The following is a 15,001-nucleotide window of genomic DNA, read 5'->3' as shown; positions in this document are numbered from 1 at the left end:
GACGCTCAAAAGACGCTAGTGTGTGGTGACCCTTTGTGTCACAATATTTTAGTTTATTATTAGTTTTCTTATGTTTTTTGTGTCATTTTTTTAGACAGATTTGTCAAGTCTTGCCCTGCAAAAAAAGAAGTATATAAAAAACCTTTCCGATGGTATGTCGCTTATTCCTATTGGTTCAAGAGCCAGTGTCCATACAAATCTGCCCATCCTCTTTTCAAAGTTCACTGTTCGGGGACGTTGACCAGTCCACTAATAGGGTATTTTCCTACTAGTCAAATCAGTTTTTTTTTTTCCAATTGTCGTAACGATTAGCAACGATGGAATTTATATGAAACTGAACTGAGGCGTCCCGGTCAATTCAACTGCTTTTTTTAGTTCCGGACTATCCCTAAAATGGCGCTGGGCTGGCCACATATCACGCTATACTGATAAAAGGTGGCCCATCGAAACAACAAAATAGAGAGGACCACCAGGAGAGCGGCGGTCTGGCCGGCCGCAGCAACGTCCGCGGTGGTCGGCCCCGTCCGCGGCGACGGGGCCGACCACCGCGTACCACCACGTACGACGGGCCAGTGTACGTCAATTGTCGTGTCGTTATTTATGTCCAGTCTTGTACATTGCTCAATAGTCCTGTTCATGTTGTCAGTCGTGTCGTCGTGTACGTAATTTCTCTGCCCCTTGGTTGTTTCCGTCGGTTCGCGGCCATGTTAGTTGAGGTGGGATTTGTGTCGTCTGACTAGGAGTGGGCGGACCCCTCTGCGAGGGGAGTGGGTCCGGCTGTGCCGTGGGGTGTCTTGGTGGATCTAGTTTGGGGTAGGTGGTTTAGCTTATGGATTGGAGGACTAGTGGGTTGGGGTGGTGGGGAGCGTTACGTAAGAATTGGTAGATGGCGGGAAGTCGGCTGTGGTGGTGGTTGTCTGTATTTCGTGCGTATCAGGGCGCGTCAAGGATACGTCTGAGAATTTTATTTTGTAGTGTTTGGAGTCTTTTCTCCCCTAGAAAAGTGAAGGTGGGACAGGCATACGAGAAGAAGGGTCTTATTACTGCCTTATAGAGGTGGAGTTTGTATCGTATGGATAATTTACTTTTTTTGTTTAGCATGGGCCCACTCTCTCCATGACAGTCTGAGCCTTTGCCTTCACCTTTCTAAAGTGGGGTTAAACCAAAAACTGAGATTCCAATGTCAGTTTTTGGTCAAGTCAGACGACTCCGAGGTATTTAACCTTGGTGTTAAATGTATGGGTTTGTTGTGGAGCGTAATCGATGTCATGTTGGGTAGTGTGGATATGGTGGAATGGAGACAATGGCAGCACTCTTCTCCGGGTTTACCTCGATCCTCCAGAGCTTACAACATTCCCCAAGAGAATCGATGGCACTCTGGAGGTTCTTGCGAATCACGGAGAAAGTGGTGTGCGTGTGAAATAGGGCTGTGTCGTCTGCGAAAAGTGCTGGGGGTCAGCGTGGGATGTCGTTAGTGTACAAGGAGTAGCGTAAGTGCAGGTGAGAGAGCTGATACCTGAGGAACCCCTGCTCGGATGGGTGAGGGGCCGAGAGCGATTTCTCTATTCTGTAGCCTAACTGGCGATCCGACAGGAAGGCTCCCACAATGTGTAGGAGACGATTTGGCATGCCTAGCCGGTATAACTTGTATACTAGACCAGGGTGCCAGACCCTGTCGAAGGCCTTCGCCATGTCTAGGAAAATCGCTCCGGTCCTTAGACCCCTCAACCGAGAAATACCATCTAGGACGTGCTCGACGATCTTGTGGACCGGGCGTACAGGGCCTACGATTCCGATTTTACTGCCAAGATTTGGCCAAGAAAGTAACGTGGCCAAGTCATGGTCAAAATAAAACATTTAATTTTTTTAAATGAATTTCCATTGACGTCCATTTGTATGATTTATGCTGGCGACGGTTTTTTATTTTTACGTGATTTACGTCAAACTCAAACATGACTATCAAAACCGGTAACTATGTAAACGTTGGAGCATCCCTATTCACCTTGATAAAACAAAACACTGCATCCATCCAGGCCATAATTGTAAAAAAAAAACTGCATCACCAAGTTGCTCAACAGATGACGCCACTCATACACAAGTGACGTCGTGTCAAAGTATGGCGGGAAATCAAAATTAGAAAATATTTCTTTGCCCTCCAACGGCTTCAAGAAGGTGAATTCATTACTATTATAATTATTTTTCGGGTTATATAACGAGCCGGTAATAAAACGAGATTTTTCGAATTTTATTGAGATCAATAGATAGAATTATATCCTGTTTATTCAGGAATTCATAATCTTAATTTTTATATTCTGAATGTAGTATCCAGAGTGCCATCAGTTTTACAGATCGATCTGAGAAATTTATAATCTGAAAAAATCATAATGTATGTGGTGTGGAACATAGACACATTGTATGAAAACTCGGGGTTTTTGCATTAAGAATCTGAATTTAGATTATGGCCTAATTCAACCAAATAATTGAAAACATACTATGTTCACCTAAAAATAAACTTTTGTCATTTAAATTATGAATTATTGTTTAACCGTTCGTGCTAATATTGATACTCGAGAAATTTGAAACATACCAAAATTGAACCACAAGCGTAGCGAGTGGTTCGAAAAGTGGAATCTAGAACGTTGCAAGGGTTTCAAAGCACGAGGGTTAAACAAATTTTGCCACAGAGTGTTTTGTTGATTATTGTGAGAGTTGATTCCACTTCTCGAATTTTGGAATCTTTCGCTTGCTCGGTTATCAATATTAGCACAAGCATTTAAACAACAACTTTGCCCCCTTGTAAAACAAATAACTATTGCCACTGTGGATAAAATGTAACTTTCTTATCAGTTTTTGAACAATCAAGAGAGCCTTTACGAGTTGGTCTTTTGAAAATATATTTTGACATAAACCAAATCAATTTCCATATAATAACTAAGTAACCACTAATATTAACAAAATACCTAACATGCGGCATTCCGCATACAGCGGAAATAAAAGTCCAGTCGTATAAAATACATCAATTTTTAATCTATTATAAGTAACATATTATTTACAATATACATATGTGTGCAATATATTAATATCCTTGATCTCATTTCGACTGGCTCGCTTTTGCGAGGGCGAGAGCCCAAGTAGTTCTTAATTTAATCTGCCTTATGTGTGAGAGTACTCTGTGTCTGCCATATAGACTATCCCCCTTATTCATAAACGTCTACTAAAGTTGACAAGCCGCTAATAATTGTTTGTCCCTTTCCGACGTACTGGTATGATGGAAAGGGACAAACGATTATTAGCGGCTTGTCAACTTTAGTAGACGTTTATGAATAAGGGGGTATGTTTTTTATTAAATTCTACCTTTTTATACCCCTGCTGACTTCAATACGTCCAGAAAGCGATGTGCTTTACGCCTTTATATGGCAGCTGGTATATATTTCCCACCTGATTTTGAACTTTATTGCAAAGGGTTTGGGTTCAATTTTGCATAAAGTACAATAATGTGCCTACCATTCTGTATACAATGTTAATCGCAATAAAGTATTTAATTTTATAATTCCTGACCCCCTTATTCCTTATAAAGGCTTAATGAAGAATAATTTGTATATCATTTGCACCTTGATCAAAATCCATTGAAGTCGTTTTATTTTGTTTTTTTCTAAAAGATTTAGTTAAGTCGTTCTTCTTCGTGTGAGATCGCCTGTGCTGTCGTAAACCTTCTTTAGTCGAATAAGATTTAGTACAAAGCTCGCACGAATACGAAATCCCTACTACATGTGTTTCTAAATGTGTCTTCAAATTGTCTTGCCGCGCAAACTGCTTCCCGCATACTTCGCAACAGTGTGATTTCTCACCAGTGTGTATGGGTATATGAGCCTTAAGGTTGTGTTTGAATCGGAACCGCTTGTTACATATTTCACAAGCGTATGGCCGCTCTTCAGTATGTCTTTTTTTATGCTGCTTCAAACTGCCCAAAGTCGTTAGCTTCGCCGGACAGAACTCGCAAGGGTACGGTTCCCGTTCTGTATGTGTTTTTAAATGACTAATATAACTCCCTCTAATCGTAAAAACTTTGTGACACACCTCGCAGCAATAACTTTCAATATCCCCCATAGTATGTATTTTCCTATGATACAATAAACTCTTGTAATCCCAAAACTTTAACGAACAATATTTACAACTATAATGCATCTGTCCTGTATGTCTCCCCATATGTGAGATCAGAATATATTTGCTTTTAAATTTAGCTTTACATATATCGCAATTGTATGGCATCTCACCTCTGTGTAAGAGTTTATGTTTGTTCAAATATGATGCATCTGTAAATAGTTTATTACATTCTTCACATTGGAATCGTTTTTTATTGTGCGTCACTTTTACATGTCTGTATAAGCCGCGTCTGTGTGCGAATCGCTTGTTGCAAATATTGCAATTGTATGGTTTTATGCCTTCATGAGAATCTTTGCTGTGTATGTCTAAGTGGCATTTGAATTTAAATTGTTGGTTACATTCTTCACATTTGTAGCGGTCTTCCTTGTGTTGACGTTTGTGGTTGGCCAAGGCAGTTTTCAGTTTAAACCGCTTCCCGCAAATGTCGCAAGTGTTGGAATGTTTCGATTGAGAATGGACGTGTCGCTTTTTCGTGTTATTTTTAGCGTGTTCAAGCTTCGGGGAGCTTATAGAAGGGCCAGCGAAGGGTAAGATAGGGGCGAATTCGAATAGTGGCTCCGGCTTCCAAACATCTGACACTCTGTGCCCCATGTCTGAAACATATATTAGAGTTCCTGCTAATACATTCAAAGGAGCATATATGGCATATGGCCGACTTGCTTATAATGTGATTACATTTTAGTTAATTTGATTATACAAATTCTCAGATTTTCACCAAAATGGATTTCATTGAAATTAAATTATCAGAAATAGCCGAAAATTAATAAGCACAGTGGCGGATTTGCAGTGTCTGCCGCCCTAGGCCCCAGGCCCCGTAATAAGTACTTAGCCGCCCCTTTCTCAGCGCACCCATCATATAGGTAGACTACCGAGTGCCGCCCCTAATTATCTCGCCGTTCTAGGCGCAGGCCTACTTGGCCGTAGGGTAAATCCGCCACTGAATAAGCATGATGTTCCTTTGCCAAATGTTGTTATATAAAAATGATAATATATTGATTAAGTCATCTCTATTAGACAACCTTATAGCAAAGCAGAATAGATTGTAGGTTTTATTTGTTTCCTTTACCACTGATAAGAACGATCGGCCGTGCAGTGGATACATACTTAACACAAACTCCTTGAAGACATTGTCCTCATCGTTCGGCAGAGGATCCTCCGTGCTCTCAAGCTTTACTTCTACGTCTGAAATGATAATAAAAATTTACAAAAATAATCAATATTTGATGTATTGGGACCGTGTACGTGACGTCACATAGCGGATTCAATTATAGGGATATTTTGTTACCACTGTCAAGTGACTATTAAGTAAAAATCGTAATAATTTCAATGAAATCTCATGATATTATACAATCATAGATAATTCTGGACAATGGTAGTATTGGCAATAACATTAACCTTGTTGTTTTCAGTTTAAAAAAAATTGCTTGTTGATTTTTCAAGTCTAGGTGAGTCACTTTTTTCGTCTTACGACAATTATCCATTTATTACGTTGTTTTATTTTAATTGAATTAATTTATAAATTTCAAATTGTATTTATTTTTTGCATGCCACTAAAAATGGTGAATTGTGTTGATCCATTTCCATCCAAGTCCATCACACTTTACCTGATCACGATTCTAGCAAATAAAAAACTTTGAACTTTAAAAAAGATGGTATGGTATGGTGGACTGTTTGAATAAAAGGGAGGAATATACCTTTGATATTGTTTTAATAAATATTTACAATAAACAGAAAATCACATCAACGACACAACCAAATCAGTATAAATAAGTAACCTGAAGTAATCAGTACCCCTAGTGTAAATTTGATCGACATCATAACGTGACGAACGCGTTTGCGTTAAGTCTCATTTTGTATAGGATTTTGAGTTTCCAAAACGTCCCGCTTGGCGCGCTCTTTCGCGCAAACGCGTACGTCACGTTTCGAAATCGAATTTATTTACACTAGGGGTACAGAATGACAATTACTTTTTAAGTCAATTTTGAATTTGAATTTATAATAGACAAATAAGAAAAATAAGCCTGATGCTGCAAAGAGTGTGCAACAAACTTCTTGTTTCCATCATATTTTTGGAAATCTGTACCATTTGCAGTCACTATTCTTGTTTATGTTTTAACAATTCGCAACAAAATATCCTATTAGTACCATATTTATCTTAAATATAATCAATGTTTAGTGCAAAACCTATGACATCTGACAGCTCATGCCAGAGGTTCCTACCGTGAAAACGAAAGTCGACATTTCTGTAAACAGCCTCTGTCGCTCGTACATGCAAGAGCGATAGAGGCATATAACGAAATTTAGGTTTTTAATTCAAAGCGAGTGCTGTGATCGTTTCCGCTTCCCTCACCACCCGTTTTGCACGCAACGAATAACCTCTAGCGGCCCTCCATACAAGAAAAACATTAGTCAAATCTGAATCAATGGTATTAAAAAATCAAATTGAATTAATTTTGTTCTAAAATCAAATAAAAGCAACTTTGTTCCATTTAATAATGATTCCATTGAAGGTATTTTTCACTAGTGTTCAGACTTTGAACTCCAAGGGCGCCGGCCTGCTACCTGGTGGTCCACGGAAAGGATTTAGAACGAGCCCAATTAAATCCACAGACAACCCAGGACAGACGATCCTGGCGCATGAGAACGAGGAGAGCCGACCCCAAATAATGGGATAAAGGCAAAGTAAAAGAAGAAGAAGGACTCTGAACCCCAAGAGGATAATAACATATCCTGCTTTCTGTCAGCGAGTTCATGTATAATATTTTTCACAAAGCTTGAATAACATCTGTCATCTCCATACAATTTATAACCTTAAAATGCACAATCTCGCCAAATTTTTATTGATATGACAGCTGTCACTGTACCCAAGCTATGAGAACTATACTATTATTGGCTCTGTATTGTTATTTAAAAATATCGTTTATAGCTGTTGCAATTCCTTGTACTTATATAAATAAATAAGTAAAAAACGATTATTTCAATTGGTAGCCTATTGGGCTCAAATTTATGTAGAAATAGACACGCAATATTTTCACCTCACGGCTCTCGCCGGATCTATAAGTCCTGTGTCTGCACTATTTTTTTAACAACAGGTATTTGCCTTAACGGGAAGCGGTGGCGGCCGAGTGGATATGATGTCCGACTTTCAATCCGGAGGTCGCGGGTTCAAATCCTGGTTCGTACCAATGATTTTTTCGGAACGTACGAAATATCATTTGATATTTACCACTAGCTTTTCGGTGAAGGAAAACATCGTGAGGAAACCTGCATACATCTGCGAAGGTCCAAGGTGTATGTGAAGTCCCCAATCCGCATTGGGCTAGCGTGGGGACTATAGCCCAAGCCCTCTCGCACATGAGAGCCCTGTGCCCAGCAGTGGGACATATATAGGCTGAATTATTATATTATTATATATTTGCCTAAACAAATTACTTACCGATATTTTAAGAGATGGTACTTATACTCGTACTGCTACTTTTTAAAAAAACAAAACAATTAATTTTTCACGTCAGCAGCTAGAACAAGGGTAATTTGCTGCTTAAAAACAGTGAGCAAAATCGCATTTTGCTCACCGAGTGAGACAAAATAACATTCAAGTGACCTTTGGATTCGAATGTCATTTCAACGTGCGGGGCCTAATACAAGTTCGAAATATTTGGATTCTACTGTCTTTATCCCTTTCACGTCATTAGCAAAAAGAAAGAGACAAAAAAGTGTATACGTAATTCAACGGTATATTGACGGTTTATAATAGACCCCCGAAATAAGTCAGACTGCATCGTTCCAAAACACCCTACGAGTCTTCATTCGTAATAATTAATTAATGAAATAAAAGTTAAAAATTTAATAAAAACACCATATTTTACGTATTTTATTATACAATCAAAACAATGAACTTATACACATTTACGCAATTGTTACGCAGTAAATAATTCTACTTAACTACTTTTAACGATCTCTACTATAGTTGACAAATAGTAGTATCCGCAATTCGGACCGGATCTTACAGTGTTTTTTTTTTACAAAAAAAAAGTGATCGATTGAACTGTCAATTGATGTTCGTTTATTCATTATTTTCGTATCATTTTATTGAAATTTCTTTCGTTTTGTTTTATTACGGTAATTAAAGTTAATTGTTAGAATACCTTCAGAAAACATGAGTGAAATAGTGATCCGTCCGTCTGGATTACATTTTTTCAGGTTGTATTTTTTGATGGCTGACTGACGTGAAAAATTTTGTGTACTACACGAGATCAAAGTTATTTACATCTCGTGCGCTTTTAAGTCCCTTACTACGCTCAAGATTCTAAATTAGATTCACTCGCTACGCTCGTGAATCTATTATAGAATCTTTCGCTTGCACGGGACTCAAAACAAGCACTCGAAGAAATATCAAACTTTGCTCTCTTGTTGTACAAATAACTATTAAATAAGAATTAAGAAAACTGTTAATTTTTTTCTTTCATTTACCCAAAAAAAATCTAAAAGTAAATATCATGTGTATTTAGAGCCTGACCAAGATAAGTCTGCAACGGTTTTGATACCACACGCAGTGCAAGTGTTATTTATACGCCATAATTTCATAGAATGTTTGACGTTTAAAATGCTGCCGCACGCACGCTGGTGAGCGCGCTCCTCTGCGCAGACTTGTCAGCACTTACAATAAAAAAATTAATCACGTAGATATTTTTGGTTGTAGTTTAAATGTTTATAAAAAACGTATTATTGATGTTTTAACACGCCCTATAAACTAAGTACTTCTTCTAGTTTCTTGTACTGTATTTCATGTACCTACCAAATACATAACCAACCATTCTATGTTGTTGTTGACACCGGGAGTCCTTAAAACTTTCGAAGATTAGCTTTGGCTCTGAATTAATATTATTTATACCAATTAGTGGTAAGCACTGTGGGCCACACATATTGTAAACAATATATTAGTAATTAGTTTTGTAAGTGGCTGTTTGTTTACCCAAATAAAGAGAAAAAAAACACTAGCACTGCGTGTGCTATCAATATCGTTGCAGACTTGTCTTGCAACTGTAACTTTCTGTTATGTCAACAATTGTTGATCTTATATGTCATTATCTACCTGTCATTTGATTTATCAACGTGAACTGGCCAAGTGTTCGGTAAAAAAGAGGTTCTAAAATCTGTTCAATGATTTCTCCTTTGATCATGTCATTAACAGGGTGTTTTTCGTAGCAAATTTGTTTTCCTGTTTTAATTTAAAAAAAAAACAATATTTATAATGTTTCATACTTAAATATATTCCAGGAGCCAAGTACTATCAGCTGTAAAAATATTTGTAACTAATGTGTTAGCACCTTATATTATAACGGTGTACTAACTTATTTTAAGTCTAGTATTGCTCGACATGTTTCGCTTCATAACGAGGAGCTTGAGTGACCCGTTCTAATATACTTAATAAGTATGTGTCTGACGGAAGTCTTGTCATTCGTGTAACATAAGTAGGCTTTATTTAACTGTTTATTATTATTGGTACATGTGTCTTTCCGTATCTTGGGACCATGGGGGACCTTTGGGAGGCATGCGTGGAGCCGAATCCAACAGCACAAAGGCCCTTTAAACAAGTTTGATGTTATGTAATACACGAGCGATACAAGCGTACAGCGGTAGATACCCGTAAATCGCTCCCAGCTGGCGTAAGAGCTATTGTATATACAGTGGAGAAGAGTGCCGGTTATGGTGTTGAAGTTTGACTGGTCAAAGGATTGGGCTATTGCTAAGAGGACCGGACATCTGCCATAACAATGTACACGTCATCGAGGCAGGCGGTGACTTGCCGCTGATTAGATGGGCCCCTGACAAGATGGGACAAGGAGCAACACCGGTGTGAGCGGCTCAGGGGTGTCGAGAGGTGTGCGCAGCTTTCTACCCAGTGGCTGTTTACACTTTTACAGTCACTGTGCCAACTCGCGTCTTATACATCTTTCACTTCCCCTCTGGAGCATATATATACCTCTAACGACTCCTCTCTGGACGGCCAATGAAGGCAAGCAAGAGCTGAGAGTCCTGCGGGTCCCCTTGGGGTCCACTCCGACCGCCGAAGACACGCCGGAAAAGGAGACCTTGACCGACTCTCGGGAGCACTCGGGTCCGTGGGGTCGTTACTCCCCAACAGCTCGCCACAAGCTGCCCTGCGGGCTTATTAGTATTATTATTAAAGGAAATATCCATTTTCGATTAAGGAATGCATCTGTATTGTTTGCATACTCTACTTGTTTACGTTTAAATTAACACTTAGCAATTTTACTTGACGTTGGCTATGGGCAACACCGCCCTCAAGTCCATACAACGAAAACAAAAAACATATGCTAGAAATCATACAATTTGCCGCCAGCTGATATATTTGGTTTGTCTCATGAATGAAAATTCTAATCTTATTTTTCGTTAGACTTTTATAACTACTGTTAACATAAATCTTATGCAATATAATAAAATTATGGTTGCGAGTAACGAATCTTACTTGACGGTGATACAGTTTTAACTAAAACGGGGCGTAAAGGACTCATTCTCCGCACAACGTATAACTTTGCAACTAAATTAGTTTTATACGTAAATCAGACTGATATATGTACCTACCTATATTGTAACTTTTAGTTGTTGTTAATGAAATAAATAAATTTATTATTATAATACCTGTTTGCTTGACATATCAAAAGAAAGTGACGCAACAACACTACGCAAACCCAAACCACGAATTAAGTTTCCGCTATCTTACAATCAGGTACTTACCAAAAATAAATATAATATAAAATTCTCATTAGAGTTATACTGTCACCTACTCGAAGATTAGCTGTAAGAGAAGCCTTATAGGGATATGTTCCCCTTTGTACCTCAATTTCTGTAAATTTAATTTGAACCTGTATTGTGTAATTACAATAAAGTAAACACTACTACTACTAAAATTTCCACAAAATAGATACTCACGAATGGGGGGCTCGTTGTTCACAACATCGTCCGACATTTCTGACTTTACGGAGAGTTCTTCATCTGCAACAAAAACATAAATTATATGTATATAAAAACATAAATAATACACATGGTAGTATCCTTAGTTTTTATATTGTAAGACTGAATTTCTTTTTAATTTCTTGCCATATAATCACGTTTATTTTCTTTCATGTTTTGCACTGATGCTAGTGTTATAATATAAGTAAGTAATAAACTAATAAATGGTCTTGTTATCGTTGTTATCTATATCTATCAGCACGCGTACGACATGGCCTCTTTTGTCATCATGACGTCTCGCCGGTAGAATAGATGGCGTTGATCGCCGCCCTTTGATGTCTTACAGCATATTATATGACGACCGTTCTGGCTTAGCGTGTAGGTAGTGACCCTGCCTGTGAAGCCGATGGGCCCGGGTTCAAACCCTGGTAAGGGCATTTATTCGTGTGATGAGCACGGATATTTGTTCCTGAGTCATGGGTGTTTTCTATGTATTTCAGTATTTCTAAATATGTATTTATATATTACATATATCGCTGTCTAAGTACCCACAACACAAGCCTTATTGAGCTTACATTGGAACTTTAGTCAGTTTGTGTAATAATGTCCTATAATATTTATTTATTATTATTATACAACAAAGTCGTAATATATATATATATATATATATATATATATATATATATATATCGAATAGCATTACGTTTCATTTAAATTCTTATTTTAAGTGAATAATGAATATTCTTGTGAGAAAAAATGTCTTACAGCATATTATACCACAAACATGTAAAATACATATATATACAAGGTGGGCAAAAAATATGTGCATTCCCGTTGCCGGTTGCAGGGAGGTTTTGGGCTTATACTGAGCAACTTTGGGACCAACCCCGAAATCGCAGGAATGCACCTATTTTTTGGACACCTTGTATATATATTTAGGGTAGGTTAGGCCCTAAAGTAAAGTGGGGTGATACTTTTTTTTTACTTCAACGTATAGTGCGGGGTGTCCTTGGATAGGACTTTCAAAACGAATAGGGGTCTTCAACGACCATTTTTGATAAAAGGAACAGTTTGAGTCACACCCAATCCGAAAAAACAAAAATGTGTCCCCCCTGTACTGTAATGTAATCTTTGAACCATGGCTCAAAAAAAATTTAATTTACTATATGCTGTACTGAAATATCGGGAACTCTATGATACAAATATACATGGTAAATATTCCGTATTCAATTGTATTTATAAAAAAGTAAAATGAGTTCATTAACCAATATCGCCCACACATCAACCCTACAGTCGCGGTTCAGCATCAATACAGTCACGATGTCTGTGCCTGCACAGCGCAGACAGCGCGATCAAATTCACAGGATAAGATGTAGTTAGGTGTAGACGTGCCTCAGCCGAGGCGGCGCGCGCGATTTTTCTCGCCCTCGGCCGAGGCACGCCTACTTGTGCGTGAGGAAATTACCTCGCGCCTATGCTCGCTCAGTGTGGACCCGGCTAATTACATAAAAGTTAATTTAATGTCATCTGCAACATTGACGATTCCTGCATCATTATATTGGCCCCCATGCCAACTAGTCTTGTTTATTAACTGGAATCTGGTACTACTTAGAAATAAAGCATTATTATCTAGAATTCTAGATGTTACCTTTCACAGGCATAGGTTCACACAGCATCGCCTTTAACTGGTCCTGGCTGCGCTGCACTTGCAGCTTGAAGTTGCTTGCATCCCGCAGTCGTCCCACGCACACCTCACAAATCCCACAGAGACCATCACTTGATTGTGTTGTTAACTGCAAGTAAATGCCTATTCCTTAATTTATTTATAAAGATCCATACTTGGTCCATATTCACCAATGAATAATCAAACCCCATTATCAATAACAGTTTTAAATGATTCACGTTAGTTTCACTATTCTAAAATTTACTGGGATATCAGTGGACACTTTGAAAGCGAATGCAGTGGAGGCGCACGAATGAGGGTAGGCTGAGCGCAGTCTCGAATTATCAGGAGCTCAAAAACAATACAAAAAGTAATCATGGTCCATATCCAGTTGATTTAAGCTTATTATAGGTAAAAAACTTAAGTAAGTCACGTGTTGTATGTAGTTGTGACGTGTTCGAATAGACAATACATGTTTAAAAGACACACACAAACAAAACAAATGTCTATTCGAACATGTCACAACTACATACAACAGGTGACTTACTTAAGTTTTTTACCTATACCAATGTTGCATTTCTGTGAAAATAAGAATTGGAAAAATACTTATCCTAAATTTACCTATAACAAATATCAGTGCTCATCACACAAATAAATACCCTTACCGAGATTCAAACCCAGGATCATCGGCTTCACGGGCAGAGACACTACCCACTAGGCCAGACTAATCGTCAAACATGTATCGTAAATCTTCCCTTATATATATTTTTACATTTTTACCGTAATGTGAAGGTCAACTAACATTAACCTGATTTATTTCAAAAATAAAAAAAATGTCATGTAAGGGAGGGTTAAGATTTAGAATTTTAAGTAATTTAAAGTTTAGTACATTATTTTACAAATAAAACGTGATGTGGGGCACCAGCAGTGAAGTTAGGTTATTTGGTATATACTTTGCCAAACCTGACTTTCAATGCATTGATAATAGGGTTTGTTAATAATCGATTATATTTCTTTCAATATAGTGTGAAGTCATTTTGAGCAATACGAAATTAAATGTTGAATCTGTAAAGAATAAAAAATTGCTTACAGGTTCAAGGTACCTACAGTTGAGAATGAACTACGAGGAAGTTGACTCCGCAAAGTATATTAGTAAGTCTATAAATTCTATAAGAAATTACAAATCTTCCAAACTGAGTAATATAACACTAAAATAGAAGTATAACAAAGATTTGTTAAAAAATTTGATATTATTTCACAACAGCCAGTAAACATCAAGTGATCCAGTAGACATAACTATAGCAACAAGTGAAAGGAAATGTTGCTCCATTCTTGTAAATAAAGCAGCTTGTAATCATACCTCGGGTTTTGGGTTTGGGTAAGATTTCCGTGTATTTAAAACATTGTTTAAGGACGGGCCTTGCAGGCAACGTACTAACGTCACAACGCGATTGGTTGACGAGTTCGCATCGTGCGCGCGATTGGTTGCAACTAGTTGCTTTAGACTGCATGATTGGCTCGAATTTGTGTGTATGACATCACTGCACTGGCCCCATTCTTATTGCCTGCAAGGCCCGTCCTTAGATATATGTCAATGGTTAAATAGTATTTTTTTATTAATTTTTTTGGCTCCTGCAAAACATTCCCACAACCAAAACCATGGGATATGTTTAAAACTTTACTAATACTTTACAGCTAGCAATGATTATTATTTCTTAATATTCATATTACACCCTAGCTCTTTCCAATTCTGAACAACAGTAGCACCACTATGTCTGTTTTATAAAACATTTCGATAAAAATATATACATTTATCAAACTTATATTCACAGCAAATACTTTAAAGTATTAACTAAATTCATTTCACTTAACAACGAAAGAACACAGTGTGTATTTATATAAAAAGTTAAATCAGTAAAACCAATTTGAACGGTCAATTTAGATTATTCTAACTACAATCCGATATAAAAGACGAAATAACAATGTTTACATGAATCTCGAAGCATTCCTTGAGCATGTCCGCGTATATCTCGGTTTTTCCCAAATAAGAATACGGCATCTTCAAGTTTTTTTCCGGAGGGCGCAATAAACAGCAACGACACGATTTTTTTAAATCCATTCTTCGATTTTCTACTGTTTCACTGCGAATAAAATATTACTAAAAATATATGAGACAGCCGACAGCCGTGGCACACAGTG

The 15,001-nt window shown here is 37.7% G+C and overlaps 1 protein-coding gene across 1 annotated transcript; it reads right to left on the bottom strand.

The window, feature by feature from the left end:
• Nucleotides 1–3,005: 3,005 nt before the first annotated feature.
• On the bottom strand, nucleotides 3,006–14,990 carry LOC133531645 (gastrula zinc finger protein XlCGF57.1-like). Its single transcript, XM_061869981.1, has 5 exons — nucleotides 14,793–14,990; nucleotides 12,788–12,932; nucleotides 11,119–11,181; nucleotides 5,269–5,346; nucleotides 3,006–4,757 (listed from the first exon to the last, which is right to left on the bottom strand). The coding sequence occupies exons 1-5, from the start codon at nucleotides 14,919–14,921 to the stop codon at nucleotides 3,580–3,582; spliced, it is 1,593 nt and encodes a 530-aa protein (XP_061725965.1). The 5' UTR covers nucleotides 14,922–14,990; the 3' UTR covers nucleotides 3,006–3,579.
• Between the last annotated feature and the right edge of the window lie 11 nt (nucleotides 14,991–15,001).

This window comes from Cydia pomonella, chromosome 25 (genome assembly GCF_033807575.1).
Source record: "Cydia pomonella isolate Wapato2018A chromosome 25, ilCydPomo1, whole genome shotgun sequence".
Lineage (NCBI taxonomy): Eukaryota > Metazoa > Arthropoda > Insecta > Lepidoptera > Tortricidae > Cydia > Cydia pomonella.
This window is presented reverse-complemented; position numbering and strand designations above follow the sequence as displayed.

Bases quoted from the DNA above. Each gene is read 5' to 3' on its own strand.
- LOC133531645 (XM_061869981.1), bottom strand. From the start codon at position 14,921: ATGGATTTAAAAAAATCGTGTCGTTGCTGTTTATTGCGCCCTCCGGAA. The intron at 12,933-14,792 runs GTAAACATTGTT...ATTTACTTGCAG, and splicing joins AGGAATGCTTCGAGATTCAT to TTAACAACACAATCAAGTGA. The intron at 5,347-11,118 runs GTGAGTATCTAT...TTATCATTTCAG, and splicing joins GAACAACGAGCCCCCCATTC to ACGTAGAAGTAAAGCTTGAG.